This window comes from Theropithecus gelada, chromosome 1 (genome assembly GCF_003255815.1).
Source record: "Theropithecus gelada isolate Dixy chromosome 1, Tgel_1.0, whole genome shotgun sequence".
NCBI classification, from domain to species: Eukaryota; Metazoa; Chordata; class Mammalia; order Primates; family Cercopithecidae; genus Theropithecus; species Theropithecus gelada.
The window spans coordinates 114,427,782-114,455,504 of NC_037668.1; the positions used below are offsets into that span (position 1 = coordinate 114,427,782).

The window sequence follows — 27,723 nt, forward strand, 5'->3', positions numbered from 1 at the left end:
ATTTATTTCTCTTGCCTGATTGCTCTGGTCAGGACTTCCAACATTAAGTTGAATAGGAATGGTAAGAGACAGTATCCTTGTCTTGTGCCAGTTTTCAAAAAGAATGCTTCCAGCTTTTGCCCATTCAGTATAATGTTGGCTGTGGGTTTGTCATAGATGGCTCTCATTATTTTGAGGTATTTTCCTTCAATACCTACTTTATTGTGGTGTTGAATTATGTTGAAAACCTTTTCTCCATCTCCTGAGATAATCATGTAGTTTTTGTCTTTAGTGCTGTTTATGTGATAAATCACATTTATTGATTTGTGTATGTTGAACCAATCTTGCGTCCTGGGGATGATGCTTACTTGATCACAGTGGATTTGCTTTTTGATGTGCTACTGGATTTGGTTTGCCAGTATTTTGTTGAGAATTTTTGCATCAATGTTCATAAAGGATATTTGCCTGAAATTTTTTTGTTGTTGTTGAGTTTCTGTCAGGTTTTCATACCAGGATGATGCTGGCCTCAGAATGAGTTGGAGAAGATCCCTTCTCCTCAAATTTTTGGAATAGTTTCAGTAGGAATGGTACCAGCAATTCTTTGTACATCTGGTAGAATTTGGTTGTGAATCCATAAGATCCTGGGCTTTGTTTGTTTGTTGTTCGTAGGCTGTTTATTACTAATTCAATTTAGGAACTTGTTATTGGTCTGTTCAGGAAATCAATTTCTTTCTCATTCAGTCTTGGGAGATGTATGTGTCCAGTAATTTATCCATCTCTTCTAGATTTTATAGTTTGTGTGCATAGAGATGTTCATAGTAGTTTCTGATGGCTATTTTTATTTCTGAGGGGTTAGCATTAACATTCCCTTCTTTATTTCCAATTCTGTTTATTTGGACCTTCTCTCTTATTTATTAGTTTAGCTGGTAGCTGGTGGCATATATAGCTTATAAATTTTTTCAAAAAATTAGATCCTGGATCTGTTGATCTTTTGAATGGTTTTTTGTGTCTCAATTTCCTTCAGTTCAGCTCTAATTTTGATTATTTCTTTTCTTCTGCTAGCTTTGGGGTTGATTTGTTCTTGCTCCTCTAATTCCTTCAGTTGTGATGTTAGGTTGTTAATTTCAGATCTTTCTAACTTTTTGATTTGGGTATTTAATGCTATAAATTTCCCTCTTAAACCTGCCTTAGCTGTGTCCCAGGGATTCTGGTATGTTGTATGTTTGTTCTCATTAGTTTTGAAGAACATCTTGATTTCTGCTTTAATTTTATTATTATTATTATTTTTTTTTTTTTTTTTTTGAGACGGAGTCTCGCTCTGTCGCCCAGGCTGGAGTGCAGTGGCTGGATCTCAGCTCACTGCAAGCTCCGCCTCCCGGGTTTACGCCATTCTCCTGCCTCAGCCTCCTGAGTAGCTGGGACTACAGGCGCCCGCCACCTTGCCCGGCTAGTTTTTTGTATTTTTTAGTAGAGACGGGGTTTCACCATGTTAGCCAGGATGGTCTCGATCTCCTGACCTCGTGATCCGCCCGTCTCGGCCTCCCAAAGTGCTGGGATTACAGGCTTGAGCCATTATTTACCAAAAAAAAAAAGTCATTCGGGAGCATGTTGTTTAATTTCCATGTAATTGCATGGTTTTTAGTGATGTTCTTACTCTTGAATTCTATTTTTATTGTGCTGTGGTTTGTGAATGTGTTTAGTATGATTTTGGTTCTTTTGCATTTGCTGAGGATTGTTTTATGTCCAATTACGTGGTTGAATTTAGAGTATGTGCCATGTGGTGATGAGAAGAATGTATATTCTGTTGTTATGGGGTGGGGAGTTCTGTATAGGTCTATCGGATCCATTTGATCCAATGTTGAGTTCAGGTCCTGAATATCTTTGTTAATTTTCTGCCTCAATGAAGTTTCCCACTATTATTGAGTGGGAGTCTATGTCTCTTTGTAGGTCTCTAAGAACTTGCTTTATGAATTTGGGTGCTCCTGTGTTGGGCATACATATATATGTAGAATAGTTAGATCTTCTTGTTAAAATGAACCCATTACCATTGTGCAATGCCCTTCTTTGTCTTTTTTTATCTTTGTTGGTTTGAAATCTGTTTTGTCTGAAATTAGGATTACAACGTCTGCTTTTTTCTGTTTTGCATTTGCTTGGGAGGTTTTCTCCATTTTTTAATTTTGAGCCTATGGGTGTCATTATGCCTTTATGAGATGATTCTCTTGAAGATAACATACCATTGGGTCTTGCTTTTTTATTCAGCTTGCCACTCTGTGCCTTTTAAGTGGGGCATTTATCCCATTTACATTGAAAGTTAGTATTCATATGTGTGGATTTGATTTTGTCATTGTTTTGTTGGCTAGTTATTATGTTGACTTGTTTGAGTGACACTGGTCTGCGTGTCTGGCTTTATAGTGACATTGGTCTGTGTGTCTAAGTCTGTTTTTGTATTAGCTGGTAACAGTCTTTCATTTCTATATTTAGTGCTTCTTTCGAGATCTCTTGTAAGGTAGGTCTGGTGGTAATGAATTCCTTTGACATTTGCTTATCTGAAAAGGAACTTAATTCTCCTTCACTTAGGAAACTTAGTTTGACTGGATATGAAATTCTTGGTTGAAGATTATTTTACTTAAGAATGCTGAATGAAGGCCCCAGTATTAGTCCATTCTTATGCTGCTAATAAAGACATGCCTGAGACTGGGTAATTTATAAAGGAAAAGATTTAATTAACAGTTCAGTATGGTGAGGAGGCCTCAGGAAACTTACAATCATGGTAGAAGAGGAAGCAAACATGTCCTTCTTCACATGGCAGCAGGAAGGAGATGTATAAGAGCTGAGGGAAGGGGGAAGCCCCTTATGAAACCATCAGATCGCGTGAGAACTTACATCACAAGAACAGGATGGGGAAAACCACCCCACGATTCAATTACCTCCACCTGGTCCCTTCCACAACACGTGGGGATTATGGGAACTACAATTCAAGATGAGATTTGGATGGGGACACAGCAAAACCATATCAGCTCCCAATCTCTTCTGGCTTGTAGGGTTTCAGCTGAGAGGTCCACTGTTAGCCTGATGGAGTTCCCTTTGTAGGTGATCTGCCCTTTCCTCTCTAGCTGCCTTTAACACTCTTTTTTTCATTTCAACCTTGGAAAATCTGATGATTGTGTCTTGGGGATGATCTTCTTGTGTAAAGTCTTGCAGGAGTTCTCTGTGTTTTCTAAATTTGACTGTTGGCCTCCTAGCAAGGTTGGGGAAGTTTTCACAGATGATATGCTGAAATATGTTTTCCAAGTAGTTTGCTTTCTCCTGTGAGGGACTATTTTTCTTATTTGTCCTTGTATGTGAGTTCATAGTTCTGAATATAAGATGATATTATTTTCAGATTGGTGGTAGAGCAACAGTTCTGTAATCAAAGTTTTGCCTCTACTATGGGTTTTTCTTTTTCATCACACCTCCCACCCACACAGGCTCCCAACCCAGCTGCTTCTCCTAAGGTTGGGATGGGAAACCTCTTCAATGACCCATTTCTATAGAGTGTCCTCCTCAGTTTGCATCAACCAAGGCTGTTTTCTACTAAGATTTCTTATAAATAGTAATGATATCAAACAGTTTGAAGATTGCCTATTTGTAGAGTTCCATTTCTATGCCAACCATACTGATAGATAGTAATAGTCCATTGAAAGATGAGGAAACTGAGATTCGGAGTATTGCATAAATCAACCAAGATCTGTCACCCAGAAGATACTAATATTAGTATTGGAATCACATAAATGACTCCAAAGTTCATGTACATATTCATATTAATCAATTTATCTTAATGCCAAATACAAGCATTTGCCTTTTAAGGCAGGATTACAGAAGACTGAGGAGGCTTTCAACGTGCAGGATTAAGTGATGGTTTTTGGTTGACAGGTGGCAGAGTTAGAATAATGAGGCAGAGAACCTGCTCATCAGTCTATTGCTTTTCTGTCCACTCTTAAGTTCGGAAATGCCTGTCACAAAACCCTGCTAATTTAGTTCACTCTAACTTCACCATCCTCACATGTTTTTTCCTCTAATGACAGGATATGGTCACTACAGCTTCTACTTACCTGTTTGAAGCCACAGAAAGAAGATTTTTTTTCAAAAATGTATCTATATTAATTCCTGAGAATTGGAAGGAAAATCATCGGTACAAAAGGCCAAAACATGAAAACTATGAACACGTAAGTGTCAAAATCTTCTCTTAAAAAATTATATTTTCTGATATTACCCATTTTTGCCACAAATTATTTAAGAGTCTTTCTAACTGAATATTATCTTTTTTATTGTTCATGTTTAACAATCTTTTTCAACACTCTCAGGCTGATGTTATAGTTGCACCACCTACGCTCCCAGGTAGAGATGAACCATACACCAAGCAGTTCACAGAATGTGGAGAGAAAGGCGAATACATTCACTTCACCCCTGACTTTCTACTTGGAAAAAACCAGAATGAATACGGACCACCAGGTAGAAATTTTGGTTAAAAAATAATTTTGCAATGATTGCAGCATACAACTTTCTATGCAGGTTAAGTGTGCAGGCCATGGGGCCAAAGTCCATAGAATCAAATCCTGGCTCCCCTACTTACTAGCTGTGTGTGACCTTAAACAAGTGACCTACTGTCTCTGTGCTTATTCCCTATAAAATGGCAAAGAGTTTCTACCTTGTAAAATATTTGTTCTACATTAAACTAAAGAATCCAGATAAATGTACTCAGTACGGTGTGTACAAAAATATAAACAGAGAAAAGCAATAATAAATGTTTTTCTTAAGGCATGCTTTTTACATTTTAATTTTTCCAGTTCTCTCATAGCTGGTTATTAACAAATCACAGGTAAGCTACATGAAAGCCAGATGTATAGTAAGCTGGAAAGAGTCATGTTGCCAGTTACTGGTCAAGAGAAAACACTCCTAGGCTATCAGTTGCTGATAATATCAATCTATTTCATTGAAACAGATGACATTGTCTGTAATTGATCATTTTGACCTATAAAAATGGCTATGTCATCTAGTTCAATCTAAATGTTAAAATAATTTGTCAAAACAACAAAAGTGCATTTTACAGACAACAATGCAAATCATTATTAAAGGAGGGCTCTACACATGTATCACTATTAAATGGGAACCTTACTGAATCCCCATACCCCAGAATTACCCTCTTCTATTCCTGTTCATTGAACACTCGTTAAGTCTCTGGTCTCTGCCAAACATTCAGCTAGATCTGGTCCTATTCATTACCTGGACCAGTTCCCCTCTCCAGTCTTGAAAGTTTCATCATCTCCTTATGTCCCAATCTTACTTCTTCCCTATACATTATCCTGACCATGTTTGTTTTCCTTGACACCTCTAATCCTTTGTGCCCTTTTAGTTATACTTTCTTACCACCTGGCATGTACAGCAAAGTGAGTCATTTTGACTACAAGTATAAATAGCTCAATTCTCTCACCACTCTTATGTTTCATTCAATTTACTAAATCTTCTGAATTATCCATCTACTTTATTCTTGGATCCTGTCATGTTTTCAAGAATGTTGAAGAAAATTATAAAACTATGACATGATTATAAAAATGCACTTTCCAAGCTCAGTGAAGCACTCAAAACTACTCAACAATATTTTTATGCAGCTCTTCTCCATTCTCTTTCTCAATTCCTATAGCAGCTGTTCTAAAACTTCTACCATTTTTCTCAAGATCTCTAGGTACTCTTCTCAATCCCATCAATTAATGTCCTGATTGATAAAACAGAGGTCTCTACATTCTTCCTCTCTATTTCCAAACTTATTACCACCTACATCTTCTCTACCTGCACCTTTCTTAGAACAGAAAGGCTCCTCCAATTTGTAAGTTCAGTGTCCCCATATCAGTTATTGATTTTTCCCATATCCCACACCTAAACCCTATTCTATTACTGACAGGTCTCCCCTTCTTCTTAGACAGATCTTTCTTCCTTTTCACAAATGCATAATATGATATGTGCATTTATGTGAAAAACTCACATTCCTTAATGTCCTAAAAAGCAATAAGGTTTTTGGACAAATAAGATTAGTAAGAGAGCTCTCAAAATCTATGCAATTTTGTAATAAATATGATAACAACACCAACAATCACAATAGATCATTTAGATCACCCAGGCAAGCAATGCAGTAAGGCTAGAGGCTGCCCTAGCGCATATTAAAAGTACACACACACACACACACACACGATACACAACACACGACACACGACACACACACACACACAGTGTGAGGAGGGGGAGAGAGAAATGTTACCAGAAACAGGAACAGAGATAGCTGGAAATGAGACAATGATGTAGACAGGAATGGAATTCTAAGTCAAAAGGGTTGCTTTTAAGGTGGGCATGGGAGGCAGGGAAACCTGAGAAGGAATCGAGTCTGAGTGAACTCTCTGAGAAGACAGCCAGGTATAGGGAGTTTTAAATTTTTCTTAACATGCACCAGATTCCTATTACAGTAGCTGATATGAGGGCTTTTTCCTTTCCTACTGAAAGTTCTAATTCTGCTCCCACGAACCTGGTTCCACTTGCCTAGGAAACCTGAAACCAGTGTTTTTAAAGTGCATTATGTAGAAGAGTAACTTAGGGACCTTGTTAATATGCAGCTTCTGATTCTGTAAGCAAAGGGTGGGCTGAAGATTCTGCATTTCTAAAAAGCTCCCAGGTGATGCTGATGGATGTGGTCCAGAACCACAGTTTGAATAGCAAAGACTTAAAAAAGAAACATGACGGCTGGGCACGGTGACTCACGCCTGTAATCCCAGCACTTGCGGGAGACCGAGGTGGGTGGATCACGAGGTCAGGAGTTCAAGACCAGCCTGGCCAACGTGATGAAAGCCCATCTCTACTAAAAATACAAAAAATCAGCTGAGCGTGGTGGCGGGTGCCTGTAATCTCAGCTATTCGGGAGGCTGAGGCAAGAGAATCACTTGAACCCAGGAGGCAGAGGTTGCAGTGAGCCGAGATGGCGCCATTGCACTCCAGTCCAGGCGACAGTGCAAGACTCCGTCTCATAAAAAGAAGAGAGAGAGAGAGAGAGAAGAGAAAGAAAGAAAGGAAGAAAGAAGAAAAAGAAGGAAGGAAGGGAGGGAGAGAGGGAGGGAGGAAGGAAAGAAAGAAAGAAAGAGAGAAAGAGAAAGAGAAAGGAAAGAAAGGAAGAAGGAAGAAAGAAAGAAAGAAAGAAAGAGAAAGAAAGAAAGAAAGAAAGAAAGAAAGAAAGAAAGAAAGAGAAAGAAAGAAAGAAAGAAAGAAAGAAAGAAAGAAAGAAAGAAAGAAAGAAAGAAAGAAAGAAAGAAAGAAAGAAAGAAAGAAAGAAAGAAAGATGACTTCTTCATACTATGGTACTATGGTGTATTTTCCTCCTATTTTCAGATTCATGAGGTCGTTTGAGCTACAGAAACACACATTGTAGCAGAAGAGACTTTACTTCCAATCTCTCCTTCTCCATCTCTGTTTCCTCTGAAGTTTTTCTCAACATTGCTAAAATGAAAGTTCCACTTTCCTTCTTTCAGCATCTCAAGCTGTGAATTTACTTTTATTCCTTCATTTATTGCAAAATTCTTATTTAAAAAATTTTTATTTGAACTCCCTCTCTCAAAACTTCCCCAAGTGAAGTACTAAATCTCACACATCTTTATTTTTTTAATACCTAGTATTGCATTGAATGTATATATAATTAGTAATTGTTTCATATAATTAATGCTAACATGTCTTAAGTACCATAAATGAATTCCTTCATTTTAACATCCCCAGAATTGTATTTGGCCCATAATAGTGTTTCCCAATTTTTTTTTAAATCATGATAGGGAGCATTTTTAGACTTTTTTTTCTAATTGTATTCACATGGTATTTTGGTGCAAGAGATGTACTGTATATCTGATTATGTTGGTTATAATTTGGAGAACCATAAACCATTGTACTAAGACTTTTTACCCCCAAGAACCAAAACACAAATCCCAGTCCACTCGGTTCATAGCATATCCTCCCTTATTGTTTCATTGATTTAACATGTTGTGGAATAAGAATATAATATATTACATAATATAGCATAATATAATGTGATTTAATGCAATAGGCTTTTTTATACACTGAAATATAAATGTTGATAGTTGTTGAAAACTGAAATCTAAATATATTTTATAATTGAAACAGAAGCTTATTAAAATATTTTGATACAAAATGTGTCACTTGAATTATGATCATGTATTTGAAATGCTTTCCCACAGGCAGACTGTTTGTCCATGAGTGGGCTCACCTCCGGTGGGGAGTGTTTGACGAGTACAATGAAGATCAGCCTTTCTACCGTGCTAAGTCAAAAAAAATCGAAGCAACAAGGCATGGCTACTTAAATTTTCTAAACTGACTTCAGACTTTTATCCGTTCTTATTTTCCTCACTTTGATATCTTTCAAAATCATTCTTAATGCCGACAAGATGTCATGAAACAATGCTTTTGTTTTGTTTTTTTTAGAAAGTGTATCTTTAAGTAGTCAATTGCTATTTAAAACATACATAATTTAAATGGCAAGCATTCGGTTGACAATTTGACATATTTTATACTTCTCTACCATAGCTTCCAGAACTCACTTGCATTGAAGTTGGGCATGTAAATGGATTTACAATATGCTGGGATAAGATCAAAGTTATTCACATTACACGAGAATGCACAAACATGGTTAAGTAGTGCTAAATGTGGACTGAGTAAGAAATGAGGCAGCTTCAAGGAGCCAAGCAGGAACTTCTTGGAGATTTATAAAGGTTATTTTATAATACCATCTAGCATCACAGTTAATAATAGAATCTCCTTTTGATTCTATGATCAAATGGTTGGGAAGAATCGGTTTAAAATTAAAATTGGTGCTATCGCCTCATCAGTGTAGATGTCCTGCTGGGGCTCGGGACTTGACACTAATGTGAGAACTGAAAGGTATATGAGTTCGGTCAAGATCCTTCCTCTGCCCCATTGCACCAATTTTCAGGCACACCTTTTAGAGAGTATTACATTTATTGTATTTTTTTATGTCATATTCCCCTTAGATGTATAACAGCTGCTGCAGAATATTCATCATGATTTTCCACATAGATAGTTTCATCATGTTGACCTAGTTTGGGAGCAATAGAAGCATTGACATATTTATGAGACTCCCTAAATAACAGAATAAAAACTATTCATCATTTCCTGAATTTGAACTGAAAGCCTAATGAAAAGGCAAAATATGTTCACATCTCAGCGTATTTGTTGTAATCATTGCCACCTGTGGTCAATTACATGCCACAAAACATATGTCTAAAATGTCTCCAACATTTTTTATTCTATCATGGGATTCTTGGCAGTACCTCATCTTTGCTTCCAATCACATTTCCCTTTGGATAAAAATGCTCTTTGAGTAATAAGACTTGTGTCTATCCCATGTACCTTTCTTTTGGGAATATCTTCTTTGGGAAGAAATCTACAAAGAACTTCAAGCTAAAGTGGTACTCAGAGTAAATTGTCTCAAAAGTTCTCTTATCCAGGTCCCTATAGCATATTTACCACCAAAAGACCAGCAGGAGAGATGTCTGAGCAAGAGATCAGCAGCTTTAATACAAGGAGAGAACTCAACCATTATGTTTATCTGGAGGCCCCACTTAAAATTTCCCTCTAGAATTTCTTAAAAAATAGATAATTACTTTGATTGGAACCCTTAAACTCTACAGCCAGGATAGGAAGTACATGGTACACATAGAATAAACATCTTGATATAAAGGTCATCATGAATACAACCACTTAAGATTTCTGTAAGTGTTAATGATTCGGTTGCCTCAGAGATTAACTGTCATGTATTTTCAGGTGTTCCACAGGTATCTCTGGTATAAATAGAGTTTATAAGTGTCAAGGAGGCAGCTGTATTACTAAAACATGCAGAATTGATTCTAAAACAAAACTGTATGAAAAAGATTGTCAATTCTTTCCTGATAAGGTGCAAACAGAGAAAGCATCCATAATGTTTACGCAAAGTATTGATTCTGTAAGTATGCTGATAATTGCTTCCAGAATTTATAATCAAATGACATATTATCATGTTTTTAAAGTATCTGTTCAGGTGACCTGAGGATTACATATATTGATATAGAGTTCTTTGAACACTGGCCGACACATAGTATGTGCTGAACTAGTGCTATCTAGTGTTATCTATTATTACTGTTACCATTATTCTTATTATGGTAAATCTACCTTATTGTAATATTGATGCTCAGTAAATGATATTTCATTCAACAAACAACATATCTGCAGAAGGCATTTAAAATTTTTTCAGGTTTGTAGTTTGATTTTTAAATGCATGGTATATTAAAATTATTTTTTATTTTATTAACCGTTTAGGTTGTTGAATTCTGTAATGAAAAAACCCATAATCAAGAAGCTCCAAGCCTACAAAACAAAAAGTGCAATTTTAGAAGTACATGGGAGGTGATTAGCAGTTCTGAGGATTTTAATAACACCATACCCATGGTGACACCACCTCCTCCACCTGTCTTCTCATTGCTGAAGATCAATCAAAGAATTGTGTGCTTAGTTCTTGATAAGTCTGAAAGCATGGCGGTAGGTTCACTCTTTCTGGATATAGGGATGTGGGATATTTGAAGATCTGAGAACACACTGAACTCTGTCTGCACCTAGATTGTTCTAAATTGCATGGTGGCATAAAGTACCATCATTGCCCATGATCATGACTTCAAGATACTGCAGCAAAATACCATAGTAAAAGAAAGATGCAAATATAATTAAAAATACCTAATCCAAGGGTCACTTCCTCCTTGGATTCCTCCAGAAAATGGGCTGGACTTCTAGGCTGGTTAAAGCCCTTTTACTGTTTCCCAACAATGCTCTGTGCATACCTCTATTACTGCATATTATATTTACGTTACACATTTCTCTTCCACTAGCCTAGGAGATCCTCTAGGACTTAGAACCATGTCGTATTCATCTTTATCCCCATTTCCTAGAATAAAGTTAATCACATAGGGGTAATCAATAAATAATTGTTGAAATGAATGGACAGCAAACAAGTGGGTGCAATGTGATAAGAAACCAGAAGAATGGCACATTTAAGGCAGAGCAAAGCCTGCTGAAGAACAGGAATAAGGTCTTCAGCAAATGAGGGAGGTATTAAAAAGGGCAGATAATGATAGAGTGGAAGGAACTGAGCCACAACAATGCAGGTAGTGGAGAGAGCACGTAAAATGAAGATGTAGAAGTTTCTCATTGTGATTTGGTTCAGGGAGTTCAGAAGGAAATTTGGGCATAAGTTGGCGGGGAGTAATACCGATCAGTATAGTGATAAGGACTGGAGAAGACAAATGCATGAAGAAGCTTATATCCTAGACAATCACCTCGGAAAAATGGCTGGGTCCTGAGGGTTACCAAAGAGCCAATTCAATTAACCCATTGGTGGAAAGGCGGCAGCGAGAGGTTAGGAACAGAAGGAGAAAATGGGAAGATAGGGCCTTGGCCTCTCCAAACTTAAAATGAAGCTTGAGTAAGTATTACCGTTTGGGCAGTCTAGTTTCCAGTGGATGGAGTGATTCCAGTCTCTGGTTGGAGTCTACAATAGTCTGGTTTGATTTATAGGCTTGGGGGTATGGTTTTATCTGAAGACAACAAGCACAGGAGCTCCCAAGAGTAATTAGACAGTCTCTCAGATGTGTATCCTCACCCCAATTTCAACTCAATCCCCACCCTACCTTCCACCCCTCACTTGGATACTTAGCAGTCAAGAATCAACTGAAAATAAAAACCTGTGCTCCTTACTACACAATATGTGTCCCATAATACATACTACCATTTTTTAAATTTTATCAATTAAAAATTTGATAATTGCTTCTTTTAACAACATGGATTACTATTCATAGAAAGTGTTACCAATAAATTCTGTCCATTCATTTTATGTGATTGTCTATTATTTTCCAGTAAAAATCACTTGTTTGTTTTTCTTGTCTTTTTGATCTAGAGTTATGACCGCCTAAATCAAATGAATCAAGCAGCAAAATATTTCCTGCTGCAGATTGTTGAAAATGGATCCTGGGTGGGGATGGTTCACTTTGATAGTACTGCCACTATTGTAAATAAGCCAATCCAAATAATAAGCAGTGATGAAAGAAACACACTCTTGGCAACGTTACCTACATACGCTTGGGGAGGAACTTCCATCTGCTCTGGAATTAAATCCGCATTTCAGGTGAAAATTGTACTGCAAATATATTTTGGTTTTTGTTTCTTTTCAGGACATTTTCATGTTAAGTGCTATGCACATACTTGCTGTCTTATTTTAACATAATTAATCCTAAGAAGCACAGGACTAAACAAATAGAAAAAAGTTCTCTTGATGTTTTAATGGATCAGTGAATGAACAACCCATGGGTGAATAAATGACTATCAATTTGCCACTCACTTACAAGCCCAAGGAAGTCATGGACTTTGCTGTCTTGTTACCATGCAGTAGTCAGTGCTCAGTAAATGTTAGTTAAATAAGTGTGCTTGGATGCAAAAGTCATCAACTTTTGGGGCAATGACACAGGTGGTATAGTATTATTCCACTTTAAGCTAGTCCTCATTTGAGTTTCTGTAACATTCAGCTAGGGCAAACTATTTATTATACCTCTTACAGCAGATGTAGCAAGACTGAGAGTCATATTTAGGGTAAGCCATATGAGTTAGAGCATGAACTTTGACATCAGAGTACTGTATGTGCTACTTACTAACCACATAATTTTAGGCTAACCTTTCAGTCCCTTTGGACTCTCAGTGTCTTATCTATACAATATGGGAAATAGGAATGCCTACCTCATAGAGTATAAGGATTACATGAAATGATACATTTACATACTTAGAACAATATTTACTATATTATGTAGCAAATATCTACTTCATATATATACTAAATATATAATTTATTATAAGTATATATTTATAATGATTAGTAAATATATGTATAATTATTATGAACATTATTTTTAGTCAAATGGTCATCTTGAGCTCACAATTAATATAAATTATGTCATTTTACTGTTTAGAAATCTTCACTGTCTCTTCACAGTCTACAAAATTGTTTCAATTTCTCAGTCTGATATTACTAAAAAGTCTCCCCCACCCAGTAAAATTGCCATCATTTATCTTTCCTGCCTTATTTACTCCATTCTCCCCTCTCGATGCTCTATCCTCCAACCAACTTACTACACACATTGTTCTCCAAGTCGCCTGTATACTAACAGCCTCAAAACCTTTGCACCATGCAAGTTCCTCTACTTAAAATGCTTCCTGTTCTCCCATCTCTGCATGTTAAAATTCTACCAATCCTCCAAAATCCTTTCTCCTTCATGTAACTTCCCTTTTACTCCCAACCCAACTGAATGTGTCTCTTCCATGGATTGCATGACATTTTAGTTTAGGTTTGTAACATGAAGTCCTACATTCAAATCACAATTGTCACTTATCAGCTCTGTGACCCTAAACATGATTCTTATCCCCTCTAGTCCTCAATTACCTCATCAGTAAAATAGGATACATAGGGTTGCTCTTGTTTTAATTTATTCAAAATATGAACATGCTTTAATTTACTCACCAAGCAAAGCTTTTTGACTCTTGTGGTACGTATATATAAGTGGGGAACAGATAATAAATAGATAAAAACAAGAATTGCAGATTATGTAGACAGTGTTGTGAATAAATGAAACAGGGCAATGGGACAGAGTAACAGGGAAAGGAGAATTACTTTGGGTGGGAGGCCAATGAGCCTTCTCTAAAAAGTAACATTTAAGCTCTGATTTGAAGGATGAGAAGAAGCCAGTGGTTCAGATAGAAAAGAAAGTGCAAAAGTTCCTTAGAAAAAGGTGAGAAAAAACTAGATTATTCTAAGAAATTATAGAAGCTAGTGGCACTGGAGTTTGGCAAATGAGGGGGTATGAAATGTGGTTGGAGAGGTAGACAATGACAGATCTTAGAAAACTTCAAAAAATATGAGGCTTGTATTTTGTTTTAAGCACAACAAAAAGCTCTTGAAGAGTTTAAAGTATCAGAATTTGATAATCAATTTATGTTCCAGGAAGATGATTACAATTGCCCTGAATAAAATAAATTGTAGGCAGTAAAAGTGGTAATAGGAAGACATTTTGGGAGCCTGGAGTTGGATCAAATTATACAATGTATAAAACATGGTTAATACATAGCAAATGTTCAGTAAACTGTAACAGTACATTGTTATTTCTCTTGAACTATAGAATATTCTGTGGTAAATACATATTAGTTTTGTCTTTGTTGTTCATCTCTAGATCTCCTCAGTCTCTGACACAGAGCTTCATAAACATTGTTACATTGAACCCAATTATTTATTAATATATGAATGTAGGAATGTAGTTGCTACTGAATCCCCCGCACAGTGACTGGCACATTGTAAATACTTGGTAAATAATCTCATGCAAGAAAAGAAGAGGTGAAAGAGAGAACTCTGTTTCATCTTTGGATCTTCATTTTATACTTAAATGCATGGGAGAAGTGTGATAGAGATGCTACCAATGCCATAAATGTATAAAAGCATTTTCCTATCTTTCCGTTTGGTTTCAATGCATGTCAGAGAATATTTCCCATATATTGCAATATGTGTATTAGTCACTCTTTGCTTCAAAACATGCAAAATTGAAATAAGGGTGGTCAATTTGTTCCCTGATACCAACTTTCAAGGGATTTCTACATTCCGAACCCTCTTCTGCAAATCTGCACACACACCTCCACTCCCTGCCAAAGAAAACCACTCATAATCTGTTATTTTTCACCTCTTGGCCTGGACTCAAGGTCTCAAAATGGTGCTCCAAGATGCCACCACCAATTAAAACTGTCAAAGAAAATGAAATATAGTTGTCATCCTGGGCTAAGTTCTCTTTATCCTCTTTTACAGGCATCTAGTTTCAAACTGTTTGGCATTTAGGAAAAGGATTCAAGCTACAAATTGAACGTAATAAATATAATTTTAATATATTCTTTGAGCATCACCAATATGCTTAGTTCTGTGCCAGTTATTATCAGAAGTAAATGAAAGTTGCATAACAAGGCCGCATGCTTAGAACTTTCTATATTTTTTCTTTATAAGCATACTGAGGGTTTACTAATTTGTAATCACTGACTTTTTAAAATGTTGAAGTGGATTCTTAATGCATCTAGCTTTAAGTGCAAGAGACCTCATAAACTGAAGGCTTGTCTGTCAGAAGGTAGTCCAGTCAAAGAAACCAGAACACTATTTAATGTCATATACTGTGATTATACCTTTGGTATCTGGTTGACCTGAGTTTCCCAGGTTGAGATATTATTGTCATTTAGTCTAGATGATTTTCCAAAGCCTGGTCCCACTGAATTCATTTGAATAAATACTCCCTGCAGCTGGGAGTTTAAAAAAATTTTCATGTTTAACATCCCCCAAGGATTGTTGATTGAAAATTCTTTATTTTAAAATAGAGGCTATCTCTTCTATTCTGCATAACTTGCGTTTATTCTCTCTGTAATTTTTTTCTGATTTCCCATTTGTCTATTTGATCTAGGAACGCCTGTTGGTAACTGTGCTCTGAATTATGTTTTCAGGTCATTGGAGAGCTAAGCCCCCACCTCGATGGATCTGAAGTAGTGCTGCTGACTGATGGGGAGGACTACACTGCAAGTTCTTGTATTGATGAAGTGAAACGAAGTGGAGCCATTGTTCATTTTATTGCTTTGGGAACAGCTGCTGATAAAGCAGTAATAGAGATGAGCAAGATAACAGGTAAAACATGTTCCATTTATTCCAGCCCTTCAATAGCAATGCATACATGTAAAGGCTGACAGTTCAACAACTTCTCTTGAGTTTCTGCCCTGAAGGTACTGAAGCTGGGGACCAGACCCAATCTCTGTTCTCATGGCACTTGGAGTTCAGTTGGCTGGAGAGACAAATAAAACTGCTAATGAAATAACATAATCAGATAACATTCCTTCATAACAGGAGGAATATAGAAAAATAAAAAGTTCTATGTGAGCAGAGGAAGCCATTAGCTTTATTAGAGTTGTATAGAGCCAGGGAAAGGAAGCATGAGAAACTAGCTGAATTCTGAGCTGGGCTTTGAACAAGGTGTTGAATTTCTCTGGGAAGAAAAAGGGGCTAAGAAAAGTTGATCAAGTCGTGAGCAAAAAACATCATGTTGGGGTGACAGTGCAAGGCACATGGAGGGAATGGTGAAAACTCCGTGAGACCAGAGCATAAGCTGTGGGGTGGGTGTATGTGATTAACAGAAACTCAGGCTGAAAAGATCTAAATAACAAAGTTTTTATGTAAACATTAACTATGGTAGCTGTTATTTCAGACACACAGACGTGATGAAAATGGATTACGTGTTTCCAATACCTTCTTAAACTTAGTAGAGAATATATGATTTATGACATGAGTATAAATTCTGTTGAATTGACTTCTAACGGTACTAAATATATGCTTGCTTTTTAATGCTTAGTTATGCAAAATCACATCATTTCAAAGTCCTTTCATGGCCATTGTAAAATTTATTTCTATTCCAAGTAGCTCCTTAAAAGTAGTACTTTTTTGGATTTATCACTCTTGCTTTCCATTTTTCTATCTGCTCATTGCCAATTATTGTGAGGATACCTAAATATAGCAGCTCTTTCATCTTTCTAATTTTCTGATTTTGGTCTACGCTGGCTGAAATATCTGAAAGTTAACTTTGTTAGAACTAAAATAAAAGATTAACAATCTTTTAACAAAAGATTTCACAAACCTACACTGGCTGAAATATCTGAAAGTCAATTTTGTTAGAAATAAAAGATTCTCTAAAAGGGCTGTGTAAAGTTTGTGAGCTTTAATACATGGAATTGTAACATCTTTCATATTCTATAATTATCATGCATTTTAGCTAGCTAAGATTTTGATAATGAGGTATTATGGTAGCTTTCATTCCCTATTATGACATTTTAAAATGAGCATTTCAGAATTAATCTGTACAACTATGTGCTTTTGGTCTATTTTAATAACACATACTGAAACTATGATTTTGTTTTAACTATTACCTTAATAATCACTAAAACATACATATTTATTTTCTAGAAAGCAGTCTAATTAATGTATTTACATTTTAGGAGGACATCATTTTTATGCTTCAGATAAAGCCCAGAACAATGGCCTCATTGATGCTTTTGGGGACCTTACATCAGGAAATACTGAACTCTCCCAGAAGTCCCTTCAGGTCAGAGTTCTCATTCCTTGGGTTTTCATGTTCACCTTTGCCATAACAAAGAAAAAACAATTTGGTGGTTATAAGTTTTGAGTTCCATATTTTTCTCAAAGTAAATTTTTAATTAAAATCTAAACTTTAATCTTAAATAGAAATTACCCTTTAGCTATAGCCAAATTAATTGGTAAAACAAAAGTAAAATAAATGGTGAAATAGCAGACATACTGTTTCTTTTCCTATTGCCACAGTCCTGGTTAAGAAATGACATTACAATGTAATAATGTCAAATATTTCACCAAAAATGGACCTTTTCCAAAATAAAGCACCCATTTTTCAATGAATGCATTTTAAAAGCTCGTGCTTGAAGCTTTCCCCATACTAAACTTCTATGAAATAGATTTAGACACATGAACTCAAGAACCTGGTTGGGAAATGGAAGGAGTGTATCTTGGAAATAAATTAAGCAGGAGAAAGAAGGCGTGAATAGTCATTGTCTAGCTACAAACATAGGGCTTCTGTCACCTCTTCAACCACTTTTTTCAGTGGCTTTTTGTTTTATTCACCTGTCTTCTGAACTTAACACTTTTGCTCATCTGGGTCTTAATAGCACCACCATTTTCTGTTACTTAGATTCAAAAACTGTGAGTAAACTTTGATTCTTCTTTCTTCATGTCCCATGTGAACATAGCCAGTTTCTCTCAAAATACATTTTACAAAAATTTTTGTCTTCATTCCTACATGTCTATGTCACGCCACTTTATATCAAGATTTCTGTCTTGTGTTTTCCAGCTCATCAACTCTATATTAAAACTTGCCATGATCCCTAAACAAACCTATTTTCCTCTACTTCTCAACAATGAAAGGAACAGAAGTTATAGGATGTGAGCTTAGAGTATGTGCAGATTGGTTTGCACATCTGGTCTACAGATATATCCTGCAAACAAGTTAAAAATTGGTGTGAGATATAGCCTGCTACTGTGTAGAGAATAAGCTGAAGGATAATAAAGGTCATTTCTGAGGTTGCCATGGTCGTTGACTGAGAAAATGATGATTACAGTGACTGAAATTGACAAGGAGAGAGAACTGATTCTGAAGATACTATTTTGTGTTCTGTTTATTTTAAATGGATGGTAGGAACACCAAGAAACCCGCTATACAGTATAGCAACTGTAGTTAACGACAATATATTGTATATTTGAAAATCACTAAGTGCATTTTCTGCATTCTCACCACAAAAAAAGAAATGAGTATGTGAGGTAATGCATATGTTAATCCACTTGATTTAGCCATTCCACAATATATGTATATTTCTTTGTCACTTTAAAAAATAAGTAACTAAATAAAAATGGTTGGCTCTCCTGGACTAAGAGCTATCAACAAAAAGTTGAAAAGCTTTCTTTAAAGCTCCTCTCAAAAAAAGGTTCTATCTTCAATTTCCTCTCTTCTCAGGATTCCAACCTTTTTGTATCAGTTTGCACTCTGTTGAATATATTTACTGTCCAGTGCTACTCCCTCTATCTGTGTGAAAAAATTATTTCAAAATTCCGTATCAGGAAAATATCCATGAATGCTTGCCAAGACAACCGGGAAAAAAACAGTAAGGTCATATTCATGACTGTAAAACCCATGCTTCTGCTCTAAGTCTCTTACTTCCTCACTTTTTAATTGATAACTGTCATATCATCACCAGCTTGCAGAGAGATCACAAGTCTAAGGTGGTTTGCCATTTATAAGCTTGTTCTCAGGCCAGAAATTAAAAACCGTCTTTAAAAAGCATAAAATTACTGTCTTTTCAATTAATTTTGAAATCTATTTAAACAGCTTGAAAGTAAGGGATTAACACTGAACAGTAATCCCTGGATGAACGACACTGTCATCATTGACAGTACAGTGGGAAAGGACACATTCTTTCTCATCACATGGAACAGACTGCCTCCCAGTATTTCTCTCTGGGATCCCAGTGGAACAATCATGGAAAATTTCACAGTGGATGAAACTTCCAAAATGGCCTATCTCAGTATTCCAGGAACTGCAAAGGTAAGCAATCAGCTTTTAGACTTCCTGTCAATATTTTTAAAAAACTGAACATAAATTGTTTAATGTCATAAATGTGAGTACCAAAGGTTGTATCAACTTTAAAATTAAGATAAAATAGTATGTAATTTCTATGCCTGTGTCCTTAAAATTATGATGGTAGGAAAAAGGAAAAAAGAACTTACGTATCAAGAAGAAGGAAGAAAAGGTAGTCAAGACAGTCTGAGAAGAATTTTAAGAAGGAAATGTAGGAAGAGTCTATGCAAATTGGTGGGTAGAGAGCTACAGGGTCCTTCCTTTTTCACCCTACCAGGATTGATGAATCTGTGGACTCTAAGGTCAAAACCAAGGCAAACCCTCTAAAATTTATTTTTTTCCAGTTGAGATGTAGCAAGGTGTACACATCATCAATGATACCACTTGGCATGCCCTGTCTGAACTGCCTCAGCCCTTGCCCGTTTATCCTCAACATCCTTAAAAACCTCTTTATTCTACTCCCCATTATATAATTTATTTAGAATTACATAATGGAAATATAGAAAGCAGCTTGACTTTGGATACTTACTATATTTTGGTTGAAATTTTTAGGTGGGCACTTGGGCATACAGTCTTCAAGCCAAAGCAAACCCAGAAACATTAACTATTACAGTAACCTCTCGAGCAGCAAATTCTTCTGTGCCTCCAATCACATTGAATGCTAAAATGAATAAGGACATAAACAGTTTCCCCAGCCCAGTGATTGTTTATGCAGAAATTCTACAAGGGTTTTTACCTGTTCTTGGAGCCAATGTGACTGCTGTCATTGAATCACAGAGTGGACATACAGAAGTTTTGGAACTTTTGGATAATGGTGCAGGTAATTCACAGGTTTTTATGAATAAGCCAATATTTTCCTAATTCAGCATGTTGTGAGTCCCTGTGGCATTGTGGGGCAGTACGACAGACAACAGAATTGATGCAGATTAAGGAGGAACAGCAGGACCAGCAGGAAATTTTATATAGGTAAAACCTACAGAGTGCCTAGCAAATGTCTTGCATGTGGTAAACACTCAATCAATGTTTTGGGGCTGAGCACAGTGGCTCAGGTATGTAATCCTAGCACTTTGGGAGGCCAAAGTTGGCAGATCACTTGAGGTCAGAAGTTCGAGACCAGTCTGGCAAACATGGTGAAACCTCTTTTCTACTAAAAGTACAAAAAATTAGCCAGGTGTGGTGGCACACACTTGTAAACCCAGCTACTTGGGAGGCTGAGGCCGGAGGATCACTTGAACCTGTGAGGTGGAGGTTGCAGTGAACCAAGATCATAACACTGCATTCTAGCCTGGGCAACAGAGAGAGACTCTGTCTCAGTAACAACAAAAATACCCGATAAATAAATAAAAATAAAAAAGTTTTTGCTTGTTGGATTTTTTTGTTTGCTTTTTGTTTTTTTGAGATGAGGTCTCACTCTGTCACATAGGCTGGATGGAGTTCAGTAGCACCATTTCAGCTCACTGAAGCCTCTGCCTCCTAGGCTCCAGCAGTCCTCCCATCTCAGCATCCCAAGTAGCTGGGATATAGGTGTGTGCCACCATGCTCAGCTAATCTTTACATTTTTTTTGTAAAGAAAAGGTCTGCAAAAGAGAAAAGGTCTCACTATCTTGCCTCAGCTGGTCTCAAACTCCTAGGCTTAAGGTATCCTCCCACCCCAGCCTCCCAAAGTGCTGGGATTACAGAAGCGAGCCACCATGCCTGGTCATACATGTAATTTTTTGTCATCATTATTGTTTATCATCCAGGCAACCAATGTCTGTCACCAATTAGAAAGGTCTCATTCAGGAGACTGAGGACAGCATCAAGAAAGTCTGGCTAGAGAGGATGAAGCACAAGCAAACTAGATGCGATTAAGTGGCAGAACTTGGGTCTCTGGCAGGAAAATAAAGTAGGAGTAATCCTCAACAGCTGGAACACAGTATAAATATAGTCCTGAGAACTGGGACCCAGGGGCAGCTAGCACTGCCACGAGAGAGGAAGATTCATCACTGGGGCATCAGATACCAGGTCTGGCTGGTAGGAATCAAGATGCAATGTTGGCCATTCTCTATCTCCATGGTCTGCACAGATGGGTGATACCTAAAGACCCTTTCCCTAGATTCTGGATTGTTCTAGGAACAGAAGCTTCTGTTAAGAGGTTAATAAGCAAGGAAATAACTATATTGATAGGCACTCGAATTAACAAAATTTTCCATCAGTGTATTTTGCAATGTAACTTATTCAATCATTTTATAATCATATCTTCAACTAGAGTTGCCCCTGAGAAAAACTGAGAAGCTGAAATTGTTCTTTTGTGTACCTCAATGTCTTCTTCAGATATATCAATATTTCCACAACTATTCCTTGCCTCTTTTTCCCCTTTCTACAAATCTATACTACATTAAAACTTATATGCACCATGTTTCCCTTCTCAACATTTTGCTAGATGACCATTTAGGTAATTGGGGAAATTTGCTAATTTGGAGTGCCTTTACCTGAGATGGTATTGGTGATTAACAATGACATAGAGCAGACATTCTTTAGTCTGCAAATGTCTTTAGTTTGCAGACAAACTTTAGTGTGCAAAGGAGTTATCTCGAGGGCTTGTAAGAACACAGAATGCTGGGACCTTTTCCCTAGGAAATCTGGGAAATGTGTATCTCTAAAAATCACCAAATTTAGTAATTTTAGTTGACTCTTGTGAGAATTAAATCCTACACAAAGATAGGATTTTTCCTTAGTAGAGACCCTTTTGATTTAAAAAGAGAAATGACATAATTAATGTGTTTAGAGTTAGAGAAAGCAAGCTGAAAGCAAACAGTGGTGGAGAAATTGTAAGAGTACTATGTGTAATATTCTGTATATGAATTAATAAGGATGGGAAGGTGAAGTATTTAGGCATTTATTATGCATACATAAATATCAATGTGTGCGTATGTATGTTATATAGACCTAGTAGATATCAAAATAACTCAAAGGTATCAATTCTACAATATATTGTTTTGGCAGAATATAATGAAAATATTCTCCAAAGGGTCAATCTCAAAATATTAAGCCCAATCTAGAGGATATCCTTGTAGAAGCCAATTGTTTGTCTTTGAAAATGCATACGTTTCTCTTTACAATACTTTATTCCTTCATTTCTATAACAAGGCGCTGATTCTTTCAAGAATGATGGGGTCTACTCCAGGTATTTTACAGCATATACAGAAAATGGCAGCTACAGCTTAAAAGTAAGGGCTCATGGAGGAGCAAACACTGCCAGGCTAAGCTTACAGCCTCCACTGAATAGAGCCGCGTATATACCAGGCTGGGTAGTGAACGGTGAGTAACTCATGATATTTATAATCCAGTGATAGTTTGAATAATATTGGTGATTTTATATAATTGAGACTTCAAACAGCTTGATCACAACTCAAAATATAGCTTTTTCCATTTACGGAATAAAGTTCTCAGTCATACTAGGATTTGCCTGTAAATTAAGCTTTGGTACAATGTCTGGCACCTAGTAAGCACTCAAGCACTCAAAAAAGGTCAGTTATTATTGTTTTTTAAACTTTCAATTTAGGTTTGGGGGTACATGTGCAGGTTTGTTATATAGGTAAACTCGTGTCATGAGGGTTTGTTGTACAGATTATTTTGTCACCCGGGTACTAACCTAGTATCCAATAGTTATTTTTTCTGCTCCTCTCCCTCCTCCCAACCTCCACCCTCAAGTAGGACTCAGTGTCTGTTGTTACCCTCTTTGTGTCCATGAATTCTCATCATTTAGCTCCCACTTATAAGTGAGAACATGCAGTATTTTGGTTTTCTGTTCCTGCATTAGTTTGCTGAGAATAATGGCCTCCAGCTCCATCCATGTTCCTGCAAAAGACATGATCTCACTCAAAAACATCAGTTATTACTGTGTTAGTTTGGAACATCTTATGTATATCAGCAATAATATGCCCAACTTTCAGCTCAAGATGAAGGAAACAGGTCAGTTTATGAACCTAAGCACAAGCCAGTGCAGAATTTATCCTTCAGATTACATATGCTGTAAGAGTAAACATTCATTTGGAATTTTAATAAGTCAAAAAGAAAAAAAAAACAATGTGTATAGTAAAGTGATGTAAGAATTAAGAATGCATTCTTTGCTAGCTTTCTTTTATCTGGTCCCTTGTGACTTTTAGGGGCTTTCTACTAGCAATTGGGATACAACAGAAGAATTATTCCTTAGCACTTGCAGCATGGAGGGAGGGACCTAGCACAAGTGGGTGGAGGAGAACTGGCAATGATTTCCCCAGATATATTCCCAGAGTGCTGATAATTCAAGAGGTAAAGCAATTCCTTTTTTAAAAAGGCACATATTGAATTATATAATATTTCTCTCATCCAGTGTAGGCTTAATTCTAAAGCAATGTGTTATCTGACTCTGTCCTACAATATCCTACCAAAGAAAGAATTCTCTCACCAATTGGATGCTTATGATTGTCACAAAACTTAGTAAAAATGTGACTGTATATATATTTATTAAAAGGAAAAGACAAGTGGGGTGAAGAAGGTGATTCCCTGAATTATAAAAAGTACCAGCAGTTTTGCCCATTATAAACCAGGAAATGTTTAATGCAGGGGAAATTGAAGCAAACCCACCAAGACCTGAAATTGATGAGGATACTCAGACCACCTTGGAGGATTTCAGCCGAACAGTGTCTGGAGGTGCATTTGTGGTGTCACAAGTCCCACATCCAGAATATCTCTTGGATGACCTACATCCACCAAGTCAAATCACAGACCTTGATGCCACACTTCAGGACGATGAGATTATTCTTACATGGACAGCACCAGGAGATAATTTTGATGTTGGGAAAGGTAAGGACGAAGTGTCACATGATTTTGGCTTAAGTGAAAGGTGCTAATTGCAAAAACAAGGGTGTAAGGGCGGGCGAGGGGAGAATGGTTTTATATTGACAGCCTAGCAAAGTATTAATTTCATAATCTGTTATTTTTTAACCAATCAAATGACACATTTTAACGTGGTCCTACTTTTCATACAAAGAAGGTAGCAGTTTGCAGAGCTTAAGATCAGAATTCAGCTTTTATTAAAAAATGAGTAAGGTTTTTGATCTGAGTATCTACTTTGTATAACTAGACATTTTTGAGAATTAAAAAAAGGAATGAATATGCTATGCTCCAGCCTCTAAACTACATGTAACTTTTTTCCTCAGCTCAACATTATATCATAAAAATAAGTGGAAGTATTCTTGATCTAAGAGACAGTTTTGATGATGCTCTTCAAGTAAATACTACTGATCTGTCACCAAAGGAGGCCAACTCCAAGGAAATCTTTGCATTTAAACCAGGGAATATCTCAGAAGAAAATGCAACTCACATATTTATTGCCATTAAAAGCATAGATAAAAGCAATTTGATATCAAAAGTATCCAACATTGCACAAGTAGCTTTGTTTATCCCTCAAGCAAATCCTGATGACATTTCTCCTACTCCTACCCCTACTCCTACTCCTATTCCTACTCCTACTCCTACTCCTGATAAAAGTCATAATTCTGGAGTTAATATTTCTACTCTGGTATTGTCTGTGATTGGGTCTGTTGTAATTGTTAACATTATTTTAAGTACCACCATTTGAACCTTAATGAAGAAAATAATCTTCAAGTAGACCTAGAAGAGAGTTTTAGAAAACAAAACAATGTAAGTAAAGGATATTTCTGGATCTTAAAATTCACCCTATGTGTGATCATAAACTCATAAAAATAATTTTAAGATGTCTGAAAAGGATACTTTGATTAAATAAAAACACTCATGGAGATGTAAAAACTGTCAAGATTAAAATTTAATAGTTTTATTTTTTGTTATTTTATTTGTAAGACATAGTGATGAACAGAGATCCTTTTTCATATTGTTACCTGGTTGTTTATTATTTGATACAACATTTTTCTGAAATGATATTTCAAATTTCATCAAGAAATTAAAATTATCTATTTGAGTAGTCAAAATACAAGGAGAGCAAATAAACAACATTTGAAAAAAATGAATTTGGTGTTGGTACTATTAAGTATAAATTGATGATGTCGTATTCCTCCAAAGCCTCCAACTATACCCTACAATTGCCAAGGTTATGTTTACTACAATTCATGGATATGGAGGATACCAGAAAAAAAAAAATCAATTACCACCTGTCAAACTATAATTTTTCCTGATTTTATTTTGATATAAACATATATCTATCTCTTTTCATTTAAAAAGCCATACTCATCTGCGTACTTTTTGTTTTATCATAGGAACGAATTACTGAAGCAACTATCTATTGCCCTTGTTTTCAGATAAAGAAAACTAAATATTTTTTAAACATAATATTTTCATTCATCTCTCAGGGTCACAACCATATTGACTAATGAGATCACTTAAGGAGAAAATGTAGGTTGAAAGGAACAGTTTTATATGGCAGACCATAGCCAGGTCAGCCAGAGACCCTAATGATGGAAACAAAATGGAACACAGAGCATGTAACAATGGTGTAAGATGGTGCAGAAAGAACTTCCCCTCATAGGAGTAGGTAGACTTGGAGTCCAAGTTTACAAGCATACAGTTTCCTTGTTCTACCAACGGGTGGTTTTCTCATTTTGCACAGGAATTTTTATTACTATAACTCAGCATCCTGAGGAACTAAAGAGGACCTGCAGAACAGCATCCACTCATTTGCATTCTTATCTCATGTAGCATTGGCGGGAATTCTTTGCTCTTTGGAAGTAAATGAAAACAAAAGCCATATAAGCTGAGTCCAGGGGTCACTTTTAACAATCTTCAAACATAGATCTTGACCTGGCATAAAGAATTTGGTGTGATTAGAAGGGCTGACAAAAAGGGCCTTGTAGTTTAAGTTGGAAGTAGTAAAGGAGCAAAGGAAGAGGAAGTAAGTGGGAGACTCCTGACTCAAGAATGGTTTGACTTCCTCTGAAAGCATGCAGAAGAAAATGTGCAGAGGAAAATGAGCGGCACACTAGGGCATTTGGAGACTAAGTTGTTGAGGTAAAAGGTCTATTGGCACTGTTAGCTCCTCTAGCAGACTGGCATCTGTTTGGCCAGTGCTAATGGCTAGGGATGTACAGGAGCATATGCACGAAAAGCATTAAGGGTAGAGCACCTGCCCTTTACCAAGAGGGGAATGAAGGCCTGAAATTCTATGTTGGCACCAGAAATATCATGTAACAGTCAGATTTTCTGTATATCCCTTCCACCCATTCACCCCATTACTCTGGAGGCAAAGCCTACCAGTCTGGTTACTTCCCTCTCTGAGGTTCTAGTGCAACAACTAGGCTCAGGTGGATCCCAGTGGTGGGCTGTCCCCTCCCAGGTCAAGCTCTAATTTCATTCTATTCCCAGCTCTGCATCAAGTAGTTATTTGTGAATTCTTAAGAATCAGAAAGATAACTAAATCGTTACCATTGTTGTAGTCAGTACAGGCTACATAATTTATGCTGCTCACTGCAAAATGAAAATAAGATGCCTTTGCCTTAAAATTAGTAAGAATTTCAAGACACCAACAGCTAAATGTTAAACCAAGTTCAGGGCCCTTCTAAGCAGAGCTCCAAGCAACAGCATAGATGGTATGTCCACAAAACCAGCCCTGACTGCACTCCAGGATAAACTAGCGATGGTACCTACAGTATGAAGCCTCTGTGTGCGCTGTCCATTACAACTACCTAGCAGCATTCACGGTCTAGTAGTTGATTTAGTTAATCATGAAAAAGTACCACATTTGGGAAGCTAAGTTTAGGCTCATCTCCTCTTGCAGGGAATCTGGCAACAGAAAATACATCTAAGATATTCCATTAAAGAAGAGAGGGAGCCCTGTATGGGAGAGGATGAACCCTCTATGGACCTCAGAGACTCGAATGTCTACAGGGTTCCTGAATAGAAAAAAACCTGTATCACTAGCTATCCAAGTCAGTGTTACTCCTTGGGGTGGGAAGTCTACAGTGTCACAAGCTAAACACCTACCCCAGGGGCTGCCCAAGCTCTAGCACAGAGAGATGGTATGCATTCATAGTCGCAGCTGCTCAGCTAGGACTGAGAGAACTACCTTTCCATGCTTCCATTCATGCCACTGAGATGGCTGCTGTCACAGGCCAGAGTGCCCCAGTAGAGCATGTGTAAGTGTAGGGGCCCAAACCACAGTGCCTGATGAACATTCACACCAGCATAAAATAGGACTAAGAGGAGTTCAACTCAAAGCAACACTGAAGTGATCCAGGCCCATTGAAGCCAAACAGAAAAGTATGGTAGCTAATCCCCAGAAAAGTTTCCAATGATCCACAATTCCAATTATTTGTAGCCTTATGTAGTTCTTTCTCACATTGGATCTGAGCTGGGTGAATGATGTGCCTTAATTAACATAATATAGCAAAAATGATAGCTGTTTCCATTT

General features: G+C 36.9%; 1 protein-coding gene across 2 annotated transcripts in view; it reads left to right on the forward strand.

Moving 5' to 3' along the window:
• The window catches only part of CLCA4 (chloride channel accessory 4), a 34,516-nt gene extending 9,197 nt beyond the window's left edge, over nucleotides 1-25,319 (forward strand). The window contains exons 2-14 of one of the 2 annotated variants that reach the window (XM_025389478.1): nucleotides 4,044-4,184; nucleotides 4,323-4,470; nucleotides 8,241-8,349; nucleotides 9,844-10,021; nucleotides 10,375-10,593; nucleotides 12,002-12,229; nucleotides 15,619-15,796; nucleotides 17,155-17,261; nucleotides 19,071-19,286; nucleotides 19,872-20,139; nucleotides 22,449-22,619; nucleotides 23,907-24,146; nucleotides 24,503-25,319. In XM_025389478.1, the coding sequence (XP_025245263.1) occupies nucleotides 4,044-4,184; nucleotides 4,323-4,470; nucleotides 8,241-8,349; nucleotides 9,844-10,021; nucleotides 10,375-10,593; nucleotides 12,002-12,229; nucleotides 15,619-15,796; nucleotides 17,155-17,261; nucleotides 19,071-19,286; nucleotides 19,872-20,139; nucleotides 22,449-22,619; nucleotides 23,907-24,146; nucleotides 24,503-24,924 (2,625 nt within the window). In that variant the 3' untranslated portion in view covers nucleotides 24,925-25,319. The remainder of the gene's footprint in view (nucleotides 1-4,043; nucleotides 4,185-4,322; nucleotides 4,471-8,240; nucleotides 8,350-9,843; nucleotides 10,022-10,374; nucleotides 10,594-12,001; nucleotides 12,230-15,618; nucleotides 15,797-17,154; nucleotides 17,262-19,070; nucleotides 19,287-19,871; nucleotides 20,140-22,448; nucleotides 22,620-23,906; nucleotides 24,147-24,502) is intronic. The other variant, XM_025389479.1, reaches the window with a different exon arrangement.
• Nucleotides 25,320-27,723: the final 2,404 nt, after the last annotated feature.